Source organism: Leucoraja erinacea, chromosome 7, assembly GCF_028641065.1.
Source record: "Leucoraja erinacea ecotype New England chromosome 7, Leri_hhj_1, whole genome shotgun sequence".
Taxonomy (NCBI): domain Eukaryota; kingdom Metazoa; phylum Chordata; class Chondrichthyes; order Rajiformes; family Rajidae; genus Leucoraja; species Leucoraja erinaceus.
Genome location: NC_073383.1, coordinates 58,419,013 through 58,443,907, shown reverse-complemented (window position 1 = coordinate 58,443,907; position 24,895 = coordinate 58,419,013). Strand labels below are relative to the sequence as shown.

The 24,895-nt window shown below is 42.5% G+C and overlaps 1 protein-coding gene across 2 annotated transcripts in view; it reads left to right on the top strand.

The window, feature by feature from the left end:
- si:ch211-246m6.5 (von Willebrand factor D and EGF domain-containing protein) overlaps positions 1-24,895 on the top strand; it is a 214,414-nt gene that overhangs the window by 103,862 nt on the left and 85,657 nt on the right. For both annotated transcript variants that reach the window (XM_055638663.1, XM_055638664.1), the window contains 4 exons: positions 2,521-2,657; positions 14,894-15,055; positions 17,195-17,299; positions 23,956-24,070. In XM_055638663.1, coding sequence (XP_055494638.1) covers positions 2,521-2,657; positions 14,894-15,055; positions 17,195-17,299; positions 23,956-24,070 — 519 coding nt within the window. The remainder of the gene's footprint in view (positions 1-2,520; positions 2,658-14,893; positions 15,056-17,194; positions 17,300-23,955; positions 24,071-24,895) is intronic.

The window sequence follows — 24,895 nt, the reverse complement described above, 5'->3', positions numbered from 1 at the left end:
TTAAATTAATTAGGACTTCAGCCAGGGGTTTCAATTTTAATAGTGGTTTGCACCACTCTGTAACCAGTTGGTGTTTCTTAGAGCCTACCCTGGACTTCTTCAAGGGGAGGTAGAACTGGTGCAAGTAGGGGCAAAAGTAACTTGATTCAACAAGCATAACTCAAAACTTGAGAAATTGGGCTCCATATTTATTTTATGGTGCACAAACTCTTCAAAGGGGTGGCATGGTGGCACAGCAGTAGAGTTGCTGCCTTACAGCACCAGAGACCCGGGTTTGAACCTGACTATGGATGATGTCTGTACAAAGTTTGTATATTCTTCCCTTGACCAATTGGGTTTTCTCTGGGTGCTCCGGTTTCCACCCATAAGGAAGTACAGAATTTGTAGGTTAATTGGCTTTGGAAAAAATGTAAATTGTCCCTAGTGTGTAAGAGAGCTTTAGGGTATGGGGTGATCGTTGGTTAGCACGGACACGGTGGGCCGAAGGGCCTTTTTCGACACTGTACCTCTAAACTAAACTAAAACTAAGGAGTTAGTAAAGAAGTATGACTTGGCTCAGAAGGACCACAGAAATAAATTGCATGGGCAATGAGGAGTAAGTCAGGAAGTGAATGCCTGCAGTCAAGAGTGATAGGATTTGGGTGTTTGTCTCCAGTAAATGCACAGTGACTCTCTTGACCTTATTTTTTGGATATTTCAGCTTTTTTTGCTGCCCGATGTGTTCAAGCATAATAATGTAAGGCTGGCACACACAATTAAACATTGTTATTTGACATGTTAATTTACACAGACAAATTGTGTTCAGCTGTTAATAATATTGTACTTTTATTACACTCTTCCCTTACTGGCGAAGGATTTAGTATTTGGTTGCTAACATGCAATGGATTTGAACTGTATCCTTTGATTCGTGCACCTCTGGTAGAGGCTTCTCCTTAAAGCAGCGGCCATTTCTCATAATTTTATGTGTGTGGTCTCAGCAAGAGCTCTTTTAATTTTTAATCCATTGTGGCTTCACATATAGCAACAGAAAATGCTCTCTCTAAATTTTGATGAGGGATAACTCCTGTCAGAGGATTGCTTACAGCGGTGGCTAACATGGAGTAGTGAATGGCTGCATTTGGCAGAGTTTACAAAACTGCACCTATTTAATGAGATTCTATATCCCAAGAATAGAGCGGATTGCCCTCATCACTTAGAATAGAATATCAGAGCACAGCTTGGGGTTACTCAAATGTTTAATTTGTGTTATTTCTTATTCTGTGTTTTTATTTATTTTCTGATTGTGCACAGTTTCAGCAGTATTACAGTAATTGTCAAGGTTTTCAATGAGTTGGTTGCGGGAATATTTACACCATAAATTGGGTGATATTCAAGGTTTCAAGGACAGTTTATTGTCACATGTATCAATTAAGGTACAGTGAAATTCGAATTCCCATACAGCCATATTAAAAAAATGCAATAAGACACGTAACTACATAAAGGTTAACATAAACATCCACCACAGCGGATTCCACAAGTTCTTCACTGATGTAGTAAAGCAATAAGGTCAAATCTCCATCCTCTTTATTCTCCCGTGGTCGGGGCAGTTGAACCATCTGCAGTCGAGACAATCGAATCTCCCGCAGCCAGAGGTTGAAGCCCCCGCGTCGGGGCGATCGAAACTCCCGCATTGGGGCGATCGAAACTCACGCGTCGGGGCGATCGAAACTCCTGCTGCTTGGAGTCCCCGATGTCAGTCTCTAACCAGTGCCGCGAGCTCCGTGATGTTAAAGTTCGCAGGCTTCCACGGTTGGAGCCCCAAAGACGACCCCCGACAGGGATCGTGAGCTCCGTGATGGTAAGTCCGCAGGCTCCCGCGATGGAGCTCCCGGGCGATCTCCAACAAAAATCAGCAACTCCTCGATGTATGTTGCAGTGTGGACGGAGTGATGATACGGAAAAAAATCGCATCTCCGTCGAGGTAAGCAATTAGAAAAAGTTTTGCCCAACTACACCCCCCCCCCCCCCCCGCCCCCTACTTAAAACAAGCTAAAGAACACTAAAAAACATACATTTAGCACATACAAAACAGACACAAAGAAAGAAAGGACTGTTGGCGCGGCAGCTATTGCTGGCGCCACCCGGTGGCGTGTAGTTATAGATATTGTTAGAGATTCAATAATTTATACATGATTGGCAAGAGTTGGCTTTCTAGTAAATATGAAATAAACTTCCCTATAATGTCTTGCGTTTGCTTGAATGCTTTCATTGTCTTTCATTGGCTTTCTTCCTTCTGTGGTCGAAATATAAATCTTTTTGAGAATTGTGAGTGTCAGGTATGTTCAGTTCTAATGAGTTAAAAATATAAGTAATTAAAACTAAGTAATATTTTTTTCTTATTATAAAAGAAGGAAACATCTATGTTTGCATCGAAATTAGCCATATTTTTAAAGAGCCAAAGCTGTTTGCAGTTAAAATGTTTTTTCAGCATGTTTACTTAGTGCAGATCAAATTTATTGTGGATGCTTTTCCATTTTTAAGCTCGGCCTCCTGAGATTACTGATTTGGAGAATAATGGCCTCTGTGATATTCGAATCTACGAATGCAATAGTATCCGAGTATTTGGCCTGGGCTTCAGGGACTCTCCGCATCTCCGGTGTGAAGTTATCAGCTTGGCGGTAAGGATTTTCTGGTATAGTGATTTGAAATAATGTGTCCCTTTAGACTGCTTTCATCCTTGAATCAAATAAAACTAAACAAAATTATACAGTGACACATACTTGCACTTACTGACATGGACTGTACATTTAATGGTCAAGCTATGACAAGCACTATTAAAAATAAAAACATTCCATTGTAAAACATCTATTAGTAAAATTGTGATGTATATTTAAGAAAGGAATAATGGCTTTATTTCTGCAGAACAAAATTATGAGATAGTAGCTGATAAGATATATATTCCCAAGAATATTTGAGTGATTGACTGCATTTGACTGGACTCTTGCCTGCACACACAATGAAAGGCAAATTCCAGTGAAGCCTACGTCTATCAAAGCCATTCAGTAGAAATCAGTTAAGCTTACCAGAGAAGTTTGTTATCTCATGATTCTAACCATGCAAGTATACATTAAGAACAAAGTAAAATAATACATGACAAACTTTTTTTCATGCCAGTAACCTATTGCAATCTAAGCCAAGCTGTCTAAGATTTCATGTTGATTTTATCTTGCCAACTAAATAACATAAAACTATCCAGTGCAAACAAAAGCCTTTTCAGGCAGCATATGTAAGCTGGACCAAATCTGTATTGGTCATATAGTGTCCATTATGGACCAGGAATGTGCACTAGTGATCATGCAAATAGTCCTGATTGCATTGGTTGGACTGTGCTTTGGTCAGGCTGCATGTGGAGTATTATGTGTAGTTCAGGTCGCCCCAGTACAGGAAGGACATGGAGGTGTTGGACAGGATATAGAAGAGGATTACGAGAATACAGCCTGGATTAGTGTGTATTAGCTACAAAGAGATGTTGGGCAAACCTGAACTATTTTCTCTGGAATGCTGGAGGGGAGACCTGACAGAAGCATATAAAATTATGAGACCCATAGATAGGGTAGAGAATCAGACCCTTTTTCCGAGGGTGGAATTGTCAAGGATGAGAGGGCATGGCTTTAAGGTGAGATGGGCAAAGTTTAAAGGAGACTAGAGCAAGTGCAGGTTTCCCCCAACGCGCCAATTTGGGGGGGGGGGGGGGCGGCTGGGGTGCTGCGGCTTTGCACGCACACTAACCACCCCCACACACACACACACAGGGGAGTAGAGGGGGGCAGTGGAGGGGGGAGGGGGTTGAGAGGGGGGGAGTGGAGGTGAGGGAGAGAGAGTGGGGTGAGGGGGGAGCAGAGGGGGGGGGGGGAGAGAGAGAGGGAGGGGGGAGAGAGGAGGGAGAGGGGGAGAGAGAGGGGGGGGGAGGAGAGAGGAGGAGAGGTGAAGAGAAAGGGGAGAGAGAGGGAGAGGGGAAGAGAAAGAGAGAGGGGAGAGGAGGAGAGGAAGGGGAGGGAGGGAGAGGAGGAGGGGGGGGGAGGGAGGGGGGGAGGGGGAGGGGGGGAGAGAGGGGGAGGGGGGAATGATGGGGGGAGGGGGTGGGGGGGAAGGGAGGTGGTGGAGGGGCTGGGAGAGGGGGTTGGAGGAGCGGAAGAGGGGGGGTGGGAGGAGGGGAGAAACTGGGAGGGGAGAAATGGAGGGAGAGGGGGGGGGCAGAGGGTGGAGGTGGGTGGGAGAGAGAGGAGGGGGAGGGAGAGAGAGGAGGAGGAGAGAGGGGAAGGGGGGCAGAGGAAGGAGTGGGGCAGAGGGGGGAATGTGGAGAGAGAGGGGGTGAGATGGGGAAGGGGAGAGAGTGGGAAAGTGAGGCAGGGGAGGGAGGGGAGAGGGTGAGGGGTCCCATCCATTCAACGCGTGGGTGGGGGGGGGGGAGGTTGCGGAATGACACACAAACTAACCACCCCCGGCCACACCCCCCCCCCCCCCCCCACACACACACTAACCACCCCCCAACACACACACACACACACACACACACACACACACAACCACCCCTCCCCCCCACACACACACACACACTTACCACCATGCCCCCACACGCACATACTAACCACCCCCCCACCCCCACCCCCACACACATAACCAACCACCCCCCCCCCACACTAACCCCCCTCCGCGCACACACACACACTAACCACCCCACCCCCTTGATATTATTTTACTATTATTCATTGGCTCCTTTTACCCCATCCCCACCCTATCTTGAGGGGCAAACAGAATGGGGCAGAGAAAGAGAGAGACGGAGAGGGGGGGAGGGAGATGAGGGGAGAGAGTGGGGTGGAGGGAAGGAGGGAGATGGGATGGAGAGGGGGTGGAGAAGCAGGGGAGGGGGAAGAGAGGGGGATATGGAGGGATATGGAGGGATATGAATCATGTGAAAGCAGAGGAGATCAATTTGGCTAGGCATTGGATTTGGCACGGGCATTGCGGGCCTGTTCCCTTGTTGTATTATTATATAATACTAGACCAAGTGCAGACCCGTTGGGTTTGCTCCCCCAACGCAGCCATTCCCTACCCGTTGCCCCCACAGGAGAAGTGGTCCTCCAACTCAAGCGGCCCAGGAATCAGCAGTGCGGCTGTTTTTAAATGGCGTCTTTGAGGCGAGATGCGGGCGCCGGCAGCCGTTATGGTTGCTGGCCAGCAGGAGGCGACAAAATTAGTGAGTGGGGGGGGAGAAGGATTTTATTAAAGATGTGTACATAAACACAACAAAATTTAATGAGGAGTGGATACTTTGAATGAAAAGTGAAATCTCTACCGAAATGGAAATAAACTCGGCGTTTCTGGGTCTAACGTTGGTGTAGCAACGAATCAAAGGCTGGCAACCACAAGTCAGGCAGAAACACAGCAGGCCAGCAGGCAGCCAGCCAGCAGCCACAGAGTTTTAATGTTATATTGATATAGATATAGATAGAGCCAAAAAACTGTGATAAAGTTCCACGGTAGTGAATGGGAACATGAAATATTGAGAGTGCACAAAAAAGCTGGAGAAACTCAGCGGGTGCAGCAGCATCTATGGAGCGAAGGAAATAGGCAACGTTTCGGGTCGAAACCCAGCTCCATAGATGCTGCTGCACCCGCTGAGTTTCTCCAGCTTTTTGTGTACCTTCGATTCTCCAGCATCTGCAGTTCCTTCTTAAACACATGAAATATTGAGAAATGTGTTTGTAGTAAGACTGGGCAATGCATTGTGATAAGAGGGGAAGACAAGACATTCTTCAAGAGGCATGGAATTGCATTGCTGATTGCTTGGGTGTCTGTTTGAACTTAAAGCTAATTTTTGGTTCTGATACAGTTGCCACCCACTGAGGCAAATAGCAGAGGTTGCGCCACCAGCAAAACATCCCATGTTAAAGGTAGTACATTTACAACAGACAGCCTTGTCTGATATAACAGTAAAACATAGAAACATAGAAATTAGGTGCAGGAGTAGGCCATTCGGCCCTTCGAGCCTGCACCGCCATTTAATATGATCATGGCTGATCATCCAACTCAGTATCCCGTACCTGCCTTTTCTCCATACCCTCTGATCCCCTTGGCCACAAGGGCCACATCTAACTCCCTCTTAAATATAGCCAACGAACTGGCCTCAACTACCCTCTGTGGCAGAGAGTTCCAGAGATTCACCACTCTCTGTGTGAAAAAAGTTCTCCTCATCTCGGTTTTAAAGGATTTCCCCCTTATCCTTAAGCTGTGACCCCTTGTCCTGGAGATTGTGTTATGTCACAGGGGTACATTCAGGGATTAAAGAGTCATAGTTAATACATTCATGTTATAGGTGAATGATTAGGCCTGTCTACTCCATGATTCAATAATGACTGATCTATCTTTCCTTCAACCCCATTCTCCTGCCTTCTCCCCATAACCTTATTAATCAAGAACCTGCCAATCTCAACTTTAAACTGTGGTGGATGTTTAATTTGTGTTTATTGTATGTTATGTTATTATTGATTCTGTGTATGACTGCAGGCAACATAATTTCGTTCAGACCGAAAGGTCTGAATGACAATAAAGGATATATCTAAACATACTCAATGACTTGGCTTTCACAGCCATTTGTGGCAATGAATTCCCCAGATTCACCACACTAACTAAAAAAATTCCTCCTCCTTTCTAAAGGTACGTCCTTTTATTCTGAGGCTATGCCATTTGGTCTTAGACACTCCCACTAGCAGAAACATCCTCTCCACATCCACCCTATTCAGGCCTTTCACTATTCGGTATATTTCAATGAGATCGACCTTCAAAATTAGGGGCCCAGAGATGTCAAAAGCTCATCATATGTTAATAACAATTATAAACACCGCAGTTTGGACGATTCTGTTATTTGTCCGCTAAGACACTAAGCGGCGCAGAGCAGAAAATTGCCAAGTTTGTTCCTATTCTGTGCACGTTGACTTCAGTTAGTACTGCCATTTGTCAGTGTTTTCCGTATGCGGTGTGCCTGTTCCCGATAGTTATCAAGCAATGACTCCATGAACACATAACTAATCTCAGATGTTCAAGAAACACTCAAGTCTCCCCATGTAGATAATTGGTGCCTTGGCAAGCTGCATGAGGATAGAGGGCAAGGAATCAGTGTCAATGGGAAAAAAGAAAAGGGACAGTGATGGAAATGCTTGAAAATATACTTACAGATAATGATACATGTAAATAGTGATTTGTTACAACAGGTGGTTTATTATTACTTTGATTCGCTAGGAAAACAGGATTTTCACAGCATCAAGGTTACTAGATGGAATTGGAGAATTCTGGCAGCAAATCAATACAGAAATTCATGGGATCTATCAGGGGAAGTTGAGACCGCTAATTAATTTGTCCCAGTCAAAATAAATAAAGCATGGTTATTTATCCTTACAATCCATGCGGAATCTCATTTATACCAGACATTGATGCCCAATATATAGTAGTGGTCAGGTACAAGATAGAAACATAGAAAATAGGTGCAGGAGGAAGCCATTCGGCCCTTCGAGCCAGCACCGCCATTCATTGTGATCATGGCTGATCGTCCTCTATCAATAACCCGCGCCTGCCTTCTCCCCATATCCCTTGACTCGACTAGCCCCAAGAGCTCGATCTAACTCTCTCTTAAATCCATCCAGTGATTTAGCCCCCACTGCCCTCTGTGGTAGGGAATTCCATAAATTCACAACTCTCTGGGTGAAAAAGTATTTTCTCACCTCAGTCTTAAATGTCCTCCCCTTTATTCTAAGACTGTGGCCCCTGGTTCTGGACTCGCCCAACATTGGGAACATTTTTTCTGCATCTAGCTTGTCCAGTCCTTTTATAATTTTATATTTTTCTATGAGATCCCCCTCATCCTTCTAAACTCCAGTGAATACAAGCCTAGTCTTTTCAATCTTTCCCCATATGACAGTCCAGCCATCCCAGGGATCAATCTTGTGAACCTACGCTGCACTGCCTCAATCACAAGGATGTCCTTCCTCAAATTAGGAGACGACAACTGTACACAATACTCCAGAGGGAGATCTACAATAATTATAGGCAGCATGAAGTAAATGAGGTGCTTGAGGAGTATAAAGAATGTAAAAAGAATCTTAAGAAAGAAATTAGAAAAGCTAAAAGAAGATATGAGGTTGCTTTGGCAAGTAAGGTGAAAGTCAATCCAAAGGGTTTCTACAGCTATATTAATAGCAAAAGGATAAGGAGGTATAAAATTGGTCCATTGGAGAGACAGAGTGGACAGCTATCTGCAGAGCCAAAAGAGATGGGGGAGATATTGAACAATTTTTTTTCTTCGGTATTCACCAAGGAGAAGGATATTGAATTATGTGAGGTAAGGGAAATTAGTAGAGTAGCTATGGATACTATGAGGTTCAAAGTAAAAGAAGTACTGACACTTTTGAGAAATATAAAAATGGATAAGTCTCCAGGTCTGGACAGGATATTCCCTAGGACATTGAGGGAAGTTAGTGTAGAAATAGCCGGGGCTATGACAGAAATATTTCAAATGTCATTAGAAACGGGAATAGTCCCCGAGGATTGGCGTACTGCGCATGTTGTTCCATTGTTTAAAAAGGGTTCTAAGAGTAAACCTAGCAATTATAGACCTGTTAGTTTGACTTCAGTGGTGGGCAAATTCATGGAAAAGATACTTAGAGACAATATATATAAGCATCTAGATAAACAGGGTCTGATTAGGAACAGTCAACATGGATTTGTGCCTGGAAGGTCATGTTTGACTAATCTTCTTGAATTTTTTGAAGAGGTTACTAGGGAAATTGACGAGGGTAAAGCAGTGGATGTTGTCTATATGGACTTTAGTAAGGCCTTTGACAAGGTTCCTCATGAAAGGTTGGTTAAGAAGGTTCAACTGTTGGGTATAAATGCAGGAATAGCAAGATGGATTCAACAGTGGCTGAATGGGAGAAGCCAGAGGGTAATGGTGGATGGCTGTTTATCGGGTTGGAGGCAGGTGACTAGTGGAGTGCCTCAGGGATCTGTGTTGGGTCCTTTGTTGTTTGTCATGTACATCAATGATCTGGATGAAGGTGTGGTAAATTGGATTAGTAAGTATGCAGATGATACCAAGATAGGCGGTGTTGTGGATAATGAAGAGGATTTCCAAAGTCTACAGAGTGATTTAGGCCATTTGGAAAAATGGGCTGAAAGATGGCAGATGGAGTTTAATGCTGATAAATGTGAGGTGCTACACCTTGGCAGGACAAATCAAAATAGGACAATAGGGAATTGAAGAATACAGTTGAACAGAGGGATCTGGGTATAACCGTGCATAGTTCCTTGAAGGTGGAATCTCATATAGATAGGATGGTAAAGAAAGCTTTTGGTATGCTAGCCTTTATAAATCAGAGCATTGAGTATAGAAGCTGGGATGTAATGTTAAAATTGTACAAGGCATTGGTGAGTGCGAAGGGCGGTGAAGGACGCAAAGAGAAGGTACAGGGACAAGATGGAGTTACACATGGAGCAGCAGGACACCAGAAGCCTGTGGCAGGGGCTACGGATTGTAACCAACTACCAAAGCACCCCTCCCTCACCCGCATGTGCCGGCACCTCCCTAGCTGACGACCTGAACTCCTTCTACGCTCGTTTCGAGAGGGGCAACACCACTACAGGTCTGCCGACTATCGACAATACCGACAGCGGGCTGGCTAACGAAGCTGAAGGGAGGAATATGCACACATTCTCGCTGTCCGAGCACGACGTGAGGAGGGCACTGACACGGGTGAACACGAGAAAAGCTGCAGGCCCTGATGGCATCTCGGGGCGAGTACTCAAGTCCTGTGCTACGCAGCTAGCTCCAGTGCTCACTACATTATTCAACCTCTCCCTGGACAAGTCCGTGGTCCCTGCCTGCTTCAAAAAATCCATCATTGTACCGGTACCAAAAAATGCCTCCCCAGCCTGCCTGAATGACTACCGTCCGGTGGCCCTTACCTCGGTAGTCATGAAATGCTTTGAGAGGCTGGTGAAGAATCACATCTGCGCCTTCCTCCCTCGGAACATGGACCCGTTGCAGTTTGCATACCGTCCGAACAGGTCCACGGACGATGCGGTCTCCCAGGTCTTGCACACCGCTCTCTCCCATCTGGACAGCCAGAAGGGGGGCTACGTGAGGATGCTGTTCATAGACTACAGTTCAGCCTTCAACACGATAGTCCCCACCAGACTGGCCGGGAAGCTACTGGAATTGGGGCTCAACACCTCCCTGTGTGCCTGGGTCCTGGACTTTCTCACCGCCAGGCCCCAGGTAGTCAAAATGGGAGGGAATACATCGAAGTCCCTCACCCTGAGCACAGGATCACCCCAGGGTTGCGTCCTCAGCCCCCTATTGTACTCCCTGTACACACATGACTGTGTGGCTAGGTTCAGCTCCAATTCAATAATTAAGTTTGCTGATGACACTGTGGTGGTGGGCCTGATCTCAGACAATGATGAGAAGGCCTACCGGGAGGAGGTGGCTGATCTAGCACTCTGGTGCCAGGAGAACAGCCTCCTCTTGAACATCAAAAAAACGAAGGAGCTGATCATGGACTTTAGGAGGGCACATCATCCGAGGACGTACACTCCATTGAGTATAAATGGGGATCCTGTGGATAGGGTGAACTGTTTTAAATATCTGGGAGTCCACATCTCTGAGGATATGACATGGTCATCACACGCCTCAGCACTGGTGAGTAAGGCAAGGCAGCGCCTTTACCACCTCAGGCAATTGAGGAAATTCAGAGTGTCTCCGAGGATCCTACAGTGCTTCTACGCAGCGGCGGTGGAAAGCATCTTGTCCGGGAACATTACCATCTGGTTCGGGAATTGCTCTGCCAAGGACAAGAAGGCTCTGCAGAGAGTAGTGCATTCGGCCGAACGCACTATGGGACTTCACTCACCCCCCTGCAGGAACTATACAACAGGAGGTGCAACTCCAGAGCAAACAAAATCATGAGAGACCTCTTCCACCCCTGCAACGGACTGTTCCAGCCGCTACGGTCAGGCAAACGCCTCCGTTGCCATGCAGTGAGAACGGAGAGGTTGAGAAGGAGTTTCTTCCCAGAGGCAATTCGGACTGTAAACGCCTTTCTCACCAGGGACTAACTCTACAGAACGTTTTTCCTTCTATTATTTATTATGTAAAAGAATATGTGTGTTATGATTGTGTTTTGTAATTTGTTTGGTTGTTTTGTTGTTTGTCTTTTGCACAAAAGTCCGCGAGCATTGCCACTTTCATTTCACTGCACATCTCGTATGTGTATGTGACAAATAAACTTGACTTGACTTGACTTGACTTGAGACCAAATCTGGAGTATGGTGTACAATTTTGGTCGCCCAATTATAGGAAGGATGTCAACAAAATAGAGAGAGTACAGAGGAGATTTACTAGAATGTTGCCTGGGTTTCAACAACTAAGTTACAGAGATAGGTTGAATAAGTTAGGTCTTTATTCTCTGGAGCGCAGAAGGTTAAGGGGGGACCTGATAGAGGTCTTTAAAATGATGAGAGGGATAGACAGAGTTGATGTGGACAAGCTTTTCCCTTTGAGAATAGGGAAGATTCAAACAAGAGGACATGACTTCAGAATTAAGGGACAGAAGTTTAGGGGTAATATGAGGGGGAACTTCTTTACGCAGAGAGTGGTGGCGGTGTGGAATGAGCTCCCAGTGGAAGTGGGGGAGGCAGGTTCATTGGTATCATTTAAAAATAAATTGGATAGGCATATGGATGAGAAGGGAATGGAGGGTTATGGTACGAGTGCAGGCAGGTGGGACTAAGGGGAAAAAAATTTGTTCGGCATGGACTTGTAGGGCCGAGATGGCCTGTTTCCGTGCTGTAATTGTTATATGGTTATATGGTAGAATGAACCGCCGGCCAATGATTTTTGAAGCATTTGTTTATGCTTAGCCCCTGGAACCCATGCACTACCATCAGCAGTTGTATCATCAATGAAGATAAGCGAGCCAGTACCTTCAGCAGCCATAACACCCCCACCACTGTGTTTCACAGATGAGGTGGTATGCTTTTGATCTTGGGCAGTTCCTTCTCTCCCCCATACTTTGCTCTTGGCATCACTCTGATATAAGTTAATCTTCATCTCATCTGTCCAGAAGACCTTTTTTCCAGAACTATGGTTGTTCTTTTAAGTAATTCTTGGCAAACTGTAATTTGGTATCTTGGCAATCCTTGGCCATCCTATTTTTGTGGCTAACCAGTGGTTTGCATCTTGCAGTGTAGCCTCTGTATTTCTGTCTTCTGCAGACAGTGGTCATTGACAAATCCACACCTGACTCCTGAAGAGTGCATCGGACAGGTGTTTGAGGATTTTTCTTTATTATAGAGAGAATTCTTCTGTCATCAGCTCTGGAGGTCTTCCTTGGCCAGCCAGTCCCTTTGCGATTAGTAAGCTCACCAGTGCTCTCTTTCATCTAAATGATGTTCCTAACAGTTGATTTTGGTAAGCCTAAGGTTTGGTTGATATCTCTAACAGTTTTAAGCATGTTTCTCAGTCTCATACCAGCTTCTTTGACTTTCATTGGCACAACTTTAGTCCTCATGTTGATAAACAGCAATAAAAGTTTCCAAAGGTGATGGAAAGACTGGAGGAAAGACTAGGTGCTGACCGCTCTCTTATACCTGTATTAAGGAGGCATTTAAATACACCGGAGCAATTACAAACACCTGTGAAGCCATGTGTCTCAAACATTATGGTGCCCAGAAATGGTGGGACTATGTATAAACACAGCTATAATTTCAACATGGTGAAACCAAAATGTATAATGATGCCCATTAATAAAACCTGACAATGTGCACTTTAACCACATGATTTTTTTTTATTACAAATCGCAAATTGTGGAGTACAGAGACAAATAAATAAATGATGGGTCTTTGTCTCAAACATTATGGAGGGCACTGTTAATATATTGATAATATGTTTTATTTTTGAAAAAATACATTCTATTGAATGGAGTGAAAAGCTTCTTGTACTTGGCAGTAAAGCCTTGTTTTGTATCATAGCATGATTTTCCAAAGGTTGCTGTTATTCATTGCAGTCAGAATTATCAGGAAATTCAAACTTTTATGTAAAGTGGAATTATCACATTAGTGTATTTGGCATTAAATCTGCTCTCATCTTTCTCCGCCCTCCGCCCTCATCTCCTGGGCAACATTGATCCCTGAACTTACAGTAATTGCTCCATATTATGTCCTTGTATAACAATGTAATTCAGTAAGATTTTGGTTGATCATTTATGCCAATGCTAATCTCCAGAATTAAATCCCATTTGGCTGATATCCTTAATAACTAAAAATCTTTGTTAGATTGTACTTTTTAACACCCTTGACTCTGGAATTCCTTCCCAAAACCTCTCTGCCTTGCTACCATTCTTGACGCTGCTTGAAATCAAGTTTTGGCTTTGTCTCAAACAAAGTTTGTATGCCCAAAGCTTGCATTTTTGTTGAAGAAAACATTATTGTGAATTGCCTTGCGACACCTTTTGCTATGTTATAAATGATATGCAATGCAAATTGTTTTGGTTACCTCTCAACAACCATCAAAAACAGAATATTTCATAATTGCCTCATGCTCTTTGTAGCATCTTGCTCTGGGCAAATTAATTGCCATGCTCCATCTGTTATATTAGTGATTGGACTTCAAAGTGCTGTATGGGTTATTAGGCACTTTGAAGCTTTTTATGTACATGAAAGGGCTGGATTAATACAATCTGTTTGTTTTTTCTTTGGTGACTTGCATTCATAATATGGACATTGGTTAAAAATCTACCTGACTGGAAACTTTAATTTTAACACCTTAATAAATAGCTTGTCAGTAAATACATTAGTAATGCACTGAGCAAAATATTATTATGATGGAAAGTTGAAAGATTGCTGTAAACAGACCATGGAGATGGGCAGATTACATATTTAATTAAAAAATGTATATCTTAATGGGAGTCGGGGTTATTTTAGTATTGCATTAGGAAAATAGTTTTTTTTACCGAGTCCCAAGTATTCTTTCTGGATCTTTTTTAGATGTCCAATACCAAACATACCAAATGACTAATTAGAATAGCGTTCATTACAGAAGTTGGATACACAAGTGTCTGTGCTGGAATCTTGAAGAAAACACAGAGAACTTAAAGGGCCAGGTAGATCTAAGGAGAGAACAGACTGGTGATGTTTCAAAGAACTGCAGATGCTGGTTTAAATTGAAGGTAGACACAAAATGCTGGAGTAACTCAGTGATGTTTCAAATTGGGATACTTCTTCAGACTGGTTGGAGAAGAAGCTAGAAAAAGCCTGGAAACTGATAGATGGGATGCGGGGGACGTTAGGTTGGCAGTTGGGTGGAGTAAGTGACAAATGATCGAGGTGAAAAGGAGACAAAGAGTGTCGGGTAATGAGAGGAGAAGTGAAATGTAAAGCTGGAGGGATGGATGTGCATGGAAAGGAGCAGTGAGTTGGGGAGAGAAGGGGAGAAAAAAGCGAAATGGGGACTCGGGAATGGGAGATGAGTGTATGAAGGTAGGGAGAGAAGTAGGATTATAAAGGAATGGAAAGGAACAGGATAAGGGCCCCCTTCATACACTTATCTCATATCTCTGAATCCCCCATTTCCCTTTTTTTCCCCATTGGTTGTGAGATAACTTATCTCTGGATGTATCATGTTGCTACGGATATACTGTATCCTGTAGGCTATGAACTAGTATACCATATCCCTCTGCTTCCTCAAAAATATTTAACATTTATTATTTAGTAGCATTGGCCACAGCAATGATATGGAATGCATTTGTCATCATATACATCCACAAGAAACTCATTTTGTCTGTCCTGTTATTGTTAAACACAGTGTATAAATAATGAATGGGTACCAGGAGCTAAGCATACAACAAAAGCAGAGTTCCTTAGCACCAAAGCAGTTGATTGCCCAATTCCAGCCTTAACAACTACGGAAACTGAGACTGTGGACTTCATGTTTTCAGACAAACCATTTGCCAGGTGGCAAGTAAAGGTAAGATTTTTGAAGAAATCTGTACAGAAATTAAAATTAATTTACAGCCTAAATTTTGTTTTTGTGCATCAGAAGCTGCAGTTTCCCAGCACCCTAAACAACCCAGCATCTCCTGTTATTCTCAGCATCCTCACTTCTTTCTTTGGCAAAGGTTTAGCATTCCAATATTATCTTGAAATTATTTGGACTACATTTTTTAACAAGTGGGCAAAGCACCCGTCCATTTATACAATTGTACATTGTGCCTGTTAGAAAACCTGATGGTGTCCGACCTCTTGATTTTCTTCATCACTCAACCTCCAATTCCGGGGATTGTATGGCATTACTCAATACTGCCAGTACCTCTGAATTCCAATCCCTAAATAGAATTGAACCATGAAGCTGAAAATTTCTTGGTACTCCCTACTTATATCCTTCAGAAGCATTAACCAATGTAGATATGTGCCTAAGACCTGTCCCATAAACAGTTTTAGTCATCCATCATCTTGCCATTTCAAGCTCCACTTATATATTTTGGTCTCAGCAAATAGTTTCACTGTTCTTTTATTTCCATTTTAGAATCCTTTCTTGCCCTGCACTAGTACATCCAAATGGGTTTAACTTAGACAAGTGCAAGGTGATGCATTTTGGGAAGTGAAACCAGGCCAGGACATAACGGCAAATTGTGGGCTGTGAGGAATGTTGCTAAACGGAGAGACCTAGTGCTACAAGTACATATTTCCCTGAAAGTGGCAACACAGGTGGACAGCGTGATGAGGAAGACAAATGGCATGGATACCTTTATTAATCAAGCCAATGAGTACAAGGGTTGGGATGTCATATGTACAAAATATCAATTAGGCCCACTTGGGGTGTTGTGTGCAGTCTGGTCACCTCACCAGAGGAAATATGTGATCAAGCTAGAAAGAGTGTAGAAAAGATTCATAAGGATGTTGCCTACATTGGAGTGTAAAGGAAGATTGGATAGACTGGTTTGTTTTCCTGAAATGAATGAGGATAAGACATGACATGATAGAGGAAGATAAAATTATGAGAGGCAAAGACTTGATAGATAACTAGAGTCTTTTTCCATTATAGGGGTGTCTAAAACTTGATAACATTGGTTTGAAGGAAGAGGGAGGATATTTAAAGCAGATTTCATGGATAACTTTTTTTCAGAGTAAGAAAAGTTAGTATCTGGAAGGAGCTGCTATAGGAGGTGGTGGAAGCAGAAACAGTAACAATATTTAAGAGGCATTTAGGCAAGTACTTGAATGACCAAGGCATAGAGGGACATGCAATTAATGCGGGAAAGTGGGATTAGTATAGATAAGCACGATGGTTGGAATAGGCATAGTAAGCCAAAAGAACTGTTTATGCACTGTACAACTCTTTGTGTTTATGATCACCTTCTAAATATGTCAGTAAATCCCAGGCTTCCCCGCTTTACAGCGCATTAGCCAAAATCCAGAGCATTTAGGTAGCCCTGGTGGTTCCAAAGCCACTTTTAAGAGGTTTTTCTTAAGCTACCTTAAGAAAAGCCACTTAAAATCAGTTCTATCTGGAACTTGTGTATGACTCTTAACATCCAAAATATTTTGTTTTATTTTGAAGTTCTTTTGATTTGGAAGATATTTCCATTGTCATGGTGGCGATTTCTCCATTTTGTTAATGCCTTCACCAATATCTCATGAATGCCCTCCACCCACTTTATTCCATGTAAAACATTCAGAGCCGTGAGTTGCAATGCTTGAAACTAATGCACCAGAGAAAATGTAAAAATGAACCCATAAACAGCTGGGAAACAAATGAAATGTAAGTCAAAATGTGGGGGGGGGAATGACATTCCCACTAGGGTCGAATTCCATGCTAAGTTCTGAGCTGCATCTTCCTCCTGCAACAGCTGCTTGCTTCCCAGAGTTTGTATGACCTCCACACATGATCCTCAGTTCTGAAACTATTTAGGAGGTGCACTCTGGAGACGATCACTGTTATTTGTCATCTATGAATTCAATCATATGTTGGATTATACATTTTCTGTATTTTCTAACTGGAGTTAAGAAGTATTAGAAAATATGTATATATATCTAAAGATGAATTAATATTAGATGAATTAATATAAAATATTTTGCTTAAGTATTGTTGATTTCTCTCTGACAGATTACAAATGATGGATCCTTGTTCAGTGATTCGAAGGTTTTGACACTTTATGATGGAGTTTGCCAGATCTGTGATAACATTCCGACTGGACTTTGTAAGTTGAAGGTAATTTGAAATTCTTGAATAATGAGAAATCTTGATTCTAAATTTATGGTTAGAACTTTAAAGGTTGAAAAGAACATCACTTATTTGAATTGAATTAGTATTCTGCGTCAGTTGTGAGATATGTTACCACAGTGAAGATCTTCAAACCTAGCCTTTTACCAAAACACGTAGAACAATTATGTTTCTCTAATATAAATATAAGGGGAATTATTTCCCTGTAGGGAACCACTGCACTGTTCCAAACTCAAGAAAATTAGACACCGACTGCCAAAAGCCAAGGTTCAGGCCTTTAAAATATAATTGGGGTATTGCTGGAATATAGCCATCGAAAGCCAAGCACAGGACACAAGTATCTATATTACTAAAAGTCTGATCCAGACCACTTCCTGTTGTTCTGTATGTTGATTTTAGAACAAACGCTGCCACTTACGGCTGTGATTTTTGGCCATCTTAGTCCCCCTCTGCTACACAGGACAAGAGGATTTTTCCCAGCGATAAAAAATAAAAGAGTTATTCGTGTTGAAAGAATGTTGAGCTTCTCTCTCCTGAAGGCCACGCCCCTTCCGGAGGGACTATAAAACCAGGAAGTGTTGAGTGCCTCAGTCAGTCTCTGCAAGATGGGAGAGCGAGAGGGTCACGTCTCTCAGTGTGAGCTGTGAATAACACTGAACACATGTCTACTAAACTGTGTGGTTTTACTGACCTGTCAGTGCCCTTAATGTGGTTTGAAAATATAGTTTGGAAATGCTAAAGCTGTGTTGCCTTTGGTTTGGAAATGCTAAAGCTGTGTTTCCTAATTAAAGTTGCCTTGTTTCCTAATTAAAGTTGCCTTGCCTTCAATATAATTGAAAGTGTAATCTTGGCCACTTCCTGGTTGCGCTTTATATTGATTTTAGAAAAAACTACCACGTACGGCTGTGATTTTTGGCCACCTTACTCAGAATCCGCCTCCGCTCATCTGGTTCCAAGGATTTTTCCCATCGATGAAAAATAAAAGAGTTATTAGTGTTTAAAAAATGTTGAGATTCTCTCTCCTGTCAATCCCGCCATGAAGGCCATGTCCCTCCTGGTGGGAGGAACTATAACACCTGGAAGTGTGGGCGTGGTTCAGTCTCTGCAAGAAGGGGGAGTGAGAGGGAGAGGGAGAGGTCACGACTCTCTGTCCTTAGTGGCCTTGCACCCTGCTTGAAATGGTATGAAACTGCATTTGAATTTGGTGGCCTCGCACCCTGCTTGAAATGGTAAGAAACTGCACTCGAAGTTGGTGGCCTTGCACCCTGCTTGAAGTGGTATGACACTGCACTTGAATTTGGTGGCCTTGCACCCTGCTTGAAGTGGCATTTCAAGGAATAGCCATGTCAACTGCCAGCCCACCAGCCTTGCACGCTGCTTGAAGTGGTATGACACTGCACTTGAATTTGGTGGCCTTGCACTCTCCTTGAAGTGGCAGGAAACTGCACTTGAATTTGGTGGCCTTGTACCCTGCTTGAAATGGTATGAAACTGCATTTGAATTTGGTGGCCTTGCACCCTGCTTGAAGTGGTATGACACTGCACTCGAATTTGGTAGCCTTGCACTCTGCTTGAACTGGCAGGAAACTGCACTTGAATTTGGTGGCCTTGAACCCTGCTTGAAGTGTTACGAAACTGCACTTGAATTTGGTGGCTTTGTACCCTGCTTGAAGTGGCATTTCTAGGAATAGCCGCGAGTCAACTGCCAACCCACCACCTTGAGTGAGTGAGCTGCCAGCACACCAGGCTTGAGTGACTGAGCCACCAGCCCAAGAATCCATTTGCCCACCAAATTTGTCCATACTAGCCCTCTGGAAACCTGTCCCTTCAGCCCACAACACCCATACTAGCGCTCCCACTTAGTCTGGTATCTTATATTACTTGTCCAGCAAAGGATTACCTTACCCTTTATGGAGGCGCATTCAAATAGCATCCCTTTGTGCTCGCAGTCTTTCAACCAAGCCACGAAAGCTCTGATGATTTTGTCTTATTCATACATATATTTAATTCACATATTTGTTATCTCTATTTTGTGTGCCTGGTAAACATAAGACATATTCTCAAGCACCATTCACATACTTAGGGTGTTTGCAAGCATTCCATGGCTAATGAGTAATTCTCCTGAAGATGTAATCATGATTTTTAATGTAGGAAAATTAGGTTTATATATGCATGGCAATACTTGTACAAGGTATTGTGATAATGACCTAATAATTTTCTCCTCTTATAATAGTTGAGAGATAAGCATTGATCAGAGCACTTAATGTTTCCTTGAAATAGTGTGATGGGATTGTATAAAGCCTCAATTTAATGTCTCATCCGAAAGATAGTTATGCTTAAAATTGTTATTACTTTTTTAAATTAAATAATAGTTTTAGGACATCTGATTGTTATGTATTAAAATATCAAGCTTTATTCTAATGTAAACAAGAGATACAGGAATAAAGATTGATTTGACCACGTGAACATAACCATGAATTGTTTTACCACTAAAAACCTATAAGTGCCTCAATTCTAAACTCTTGAATTCCCTCCCTAAAAATCCCCCTGATCTACATGAGAGCAGCGAAGGGTTTTGGCCCGAAACGTTGCCTATTTCCTTCGCTCCATAGATACTGCCGCACCCGCTGAGTTTCTCCAGCAATTTTGTCTACCGTACATATATTTTCAACTTGGAAACTCGCCAATTACAAGGATTTTAATTTTGGGCGGTGGCATCAGGGAATAACTAGGTGAAGTGTTAATTGGAATGAGCTTTGAAGGAAATGATCAGGAAAGCAAGGTGGGAGTTCCCAGGAGATGACTGATTGAGAGAGGATGAGGGAGCTATTAGGGAATTGATATAGGTTGGCCGAGTGGAGGAAGCAAAAGCAATGCTTACACTGCTCTACAGGTGGGCACATGTACTGAAGAACTATAAAAGGAGTGGACGTAATTGGAAGGAAAAGTATGTAGAAATGAATGGATGGGATTCCAAGTTGGTTGAGCAAAGTCTTTGGCATTGCTTAGCAGACTAGAACATGGAGTATTTATAAATACAAAAAACTGTATCATGATATTTAAATATATGACACATATCATATAACATGATTTTAACTGGCAGAAAGTGTGCCACTCAATGAACTGCTATTATTTCCACTTGGATAATTTGACAAAATCTAGCATCAATACTTTGGAATTCTTTATTCTACTGAAATGTATCCAAGCTCTCAGTTGGTGAAATGACTTGGCTGATTTGCTTCTAACTGTTTTGTTTCATTTGAATCATCCAGAATGTATTTTTTCTTTTATTAAATATTGAGGAAGAATTGAATATTTTAAGTGTTAATTTGCTTCAGGAAGTAGATCTGAGTGTGATAAGATGTCAATTTTGCCAGTTTCTCTTCTGTGACACTGATGATGTGATTTTAACTGACAGAAAATATGCCGCACTTTGACCTGTATTTATTTCCACTTGGCTAACCTGACAAAATCTGGCATCAGTACTTATACCTAGCCATTTAATCTCAGCTGTCACAAGTTTCTTGTTGCCATTCTCTCAGGCACTTTATCAGACACTGACTGAGGCCCTTCCCAAGACCCCTCTTCACCTCGTCCTTCTCTAATTACACAATTGCCTTCTGGATGTTTATCACTATATAAGAAGGGACAAAACTGTCTACTTTCTGAGGAGGCTCCGCTCTTTCAACGTATGCAGTAAGATGCTGCAGTTGCTCTATTAATCGGTGGTGGCCAGTGCCATTTTCTTCCCCTGTCATGTGCTGGGACAGCGGGGCGAAGGCCACAGATGCCAACAAAATTAACAAGCTCATCAGGAAGGCTGGCTCGGTCCTGAGGGTGGAGTTGGATTCACTGGAGTAGGCCTTGGAGGGGAGGATGCTCCTCAAACTGCGGAGCATCTTGGATAATACAGTTCACTCCCTCCATGACATACTGGTCAACCTGAGGAGCACCTTCAGCAACAGACTGGTTCCACCAAGATGCAGTACAGAATGCCACAGGAGATCCCTTTTCCCTGTGGCTATCAAACTGTACAACTCCTCCCCCACCTATCATGGGGTAGACTAACCCCTCCCCCATTGTCTTATCTTCTTTTCAGCATCTGTGAAACAGTGCTAGATTAGCTAACCCTCATTGCAGGTTTCAGACAATGCAACAAAGCTACTGTTTACATAGACATAGAAACATAGAAAATGGGTGCAGAAGTAGGCCATTTGGCCCTTCGAGCCTGCACCGCCATTCGATATGATCAATGCTGATCATCCAACTCGGTATCCCATCCCTGCCTTCTCTCCATACCACCTGATCCCTTAAGCCACAAGGGCCACATCTAACTCCCTCTTAAATATAGCCATTGAACTGGCCTCAAATACCTTCTGTGGCAGAGAATTCCACAGATTCATCACTCTCTGTGTAAAAAATGATTTTCTCATCTCGGTTCTAAAAGACTTCCCTCTTATCCTTAAACTGTGACCCTTAGTTCTGGACTTCCCCAACATCAGGAATAATCTTCCTGCATCTAGCCTGTCCAACCACTTAAGAATTTTGTAAGTTTCTATAAGATCCCCCCTCAATCTTCTAAATTCTAGCGTGTACAGGCTGAATCTATCCAGTTTTTCTTCATATGAAAGTCCTGCCATCCCAGGAATCAGTCTGGTGAACCTTCTCTGCACTCCCTCTATGGCAATAATGTCCTTCCTCAGATTTGGAGACCAAAACTGTATGCAATACTCCAGGTGTGGTCTCACCAAGACCCTGTACAACTGCAGTAGAACCTCCCTGCTCTTATACTCAAATCCTTTTGCTATGAATGCTAACATACCATTTGCTTTCTTCACTGCCTGCTGCACCTGCATTCCTACTTTCAATGACTGGTGTGCCATGACATCCAGGTCTCGTTTCATCTCCCCTTTTCCTAATCGGCCACCATTCATATAATAGTCTACTTTCCTGTTTTTGCCACCAAAGTGGATAACCTCACATTTATCCACATTACACTGCATCTGCCATGCATTTGCCCACTCACCCAACCCATCCAAGTCAACTTGCAGCCTCCTAGCATCCTCCTCACAGCTAACACTGCCCCCCAGCTTCATGTCATCCGCAAACTTGGGGATGTTGCATTCAATTCCCTCATCCAGATCATTAATATATATTGTAAATAGCTGGGGTTCTAGCACTGAGCCTTGCGGTACCCCACTAGTCACTGCCTGCCATTCTGAAAACGACCTGTTTACTCCTACTCTTTGCTTCCTGTCTGCCAGCCAGTTCTCTATCCACATCAATACTGAACCCCCAATACCGTATGCTTTAGGTTTGTATATTAATCTCTAATGTGGGACCTTGTCGAAAGCCTTCTGAAAGTCCAGATATAACACATCCACTGGTTCTCCCTTATCCATTCTACTAGTTACATCCTCGAAAAATTCTATAAGATTCATCTGACATGATTTACCTTTCATAAATCCATGCTGACTTTGTCCAATGAATTCACCACTTTCCAAATGTGCTGCTATCCCATCTTTAATAACTGACTCTAGAATTTTCCCCACCACCGATGTTAGACTAACTGGTCTGTAATTCCCCGTTTTCTCTCTCCCTCCCTTTTTAAAAAGTGGGGTTACATTAGCTACCCTCCAGTACTCAGGAACTACTCCAGAATCTAAAGAGGGTTACACAGAATGTAGGATAAGCCATGTAGCAGCATCTATTGAGTGAAGGAAATAGGCAACGTTTCGGGCCTAAACCCTTCAAATCAGACTAAATAGTGGAATAATGAATATGCCATGTGTCATATTGGTGATTTTACAAATATAATCAACAAATCAACAAATATGGACTAATGAAATGTCATTGTCATTTATTTTAAATATGATACATCAGTAAACATGGCACAATTCATATAGTTTAATGGCATTATTAATGTACTGTAGATATTGAAAAGATTAAATTGAGAAGATTCAGGTGCTTAATCCAATAAAAACAATAAAAACAAGTAGTAATGGCCTGTGGTCATAAAGTGTAAGCCACTTATAAAAATATATGAAGAACAAATAACAATGGGAAATGCTCAAATAACATTGAACTTTTAAATTGTTAAACTTACGGAAAGTTATATTTACCAAGATAAAATGGACCCAAAGAGCACAAAACTGCAAACATGATTGGATCAAGAAAATACATATTTGGTCACTTGTAGCAAAATAAACTAAGAGTATTGGCTAAACAAGGAACTGCAGATGCTGGCTAATGGGGTAAAAAGATACAAAGTGCTGGAGTAACTCAGCAAGTCAGGCAACATCTCTGGAGAACATGGATGATGAAGGGTCTCGACCTGAAATGTCATCTATCTATGTTCCCCAGAGATGCTGTCTGAGTTACTCCAGAATATTGTGTCTCAGGTTGACCTGTCCAGAATATTGTGTCCCAGGTGCTCCTCAGGTTGACCAATACTCCAGACTATTGACTTACAGCCAGCTATCACCTTTACCTAATTTTAGTGTAAGTATCCAAAAATTAATTCTCCCTTAATACATGTAATAGCTTTATGCGTGTACTTGTTAATTGTTTTAATCATAATCAAATTCAGAAGTCATTTTTTCAATAACCCTTATTTCGGCAAATGGAATTGATTTGTTTTCATAGGAAAAAACGTGCAATATAGGTGGACTGTGTTATGGGGAAGGAGACCTAAATCCAACAAGCCTTTGTTTGCTGTGCAACCCAAACATATCCAAGTTCACCTGGTCTATTAATGAAAGTAAGTTTATATCCAAAGACCCTGAATTTCATTAAGTAACTCATGTCAAAAAATTAGATTGCTCAGCACTGTTTATTTCAGCACCACACAATTGAAGTGGTTCCTCCCACAAATTTTTATTCCATAATGACTATTTTGAAGTTATTTTACATTATTTCAGAAATTCCATGTATTTACTGATATGTGTTGTTGTAAATTTGATGTGATCATGTCAAAAGATATAATTTTCCATGCATGGCTTCCTTGGAACATGTTGGTGAAATTAGCTCATGTCCCCAAAATGAATGTCATTAGCCTTTTTAATGGTGAGGGACCGAAGCATGAGTTCACTAAATTTCATACTTGTCCGTTATCCTTAAATTCTCACATCTGCCCACCACTTCAACACTATATCCCTAGTTGTTGACACTGACCCCAAACCAACTATCACCAGAGGTCTCTTATCGAAAGAACTCTGAGGACCCAATCACTAATTCTCCAAAGTGGTTTATTCAACTTTATGGCTTTCATAGCCACATAACTGTTTTCTTACTCTGTTCTCCATCAAGCAAGCCCCAAGGCCAATATTGTATCTGACCAATGGCCCTCTCTTTTCCCCAGAGTTGCGCCACCAGATACATGAACATGAAAACATCTATTCAATAGCAAGGTCATGGGTGAAGTTTGTAATGGTGGGTTCATGACTGGTGTTTGGAGCAGTGACAATGTAACATACACATTAGGGCACTACTATTGTATTTTGGCATTGCTGTGCAGGAAGGAAAACTGCAAAAGCTAAATGTTTTATTGGATTTACTACCAATGTTTTTGCTTTTTATTCCATGA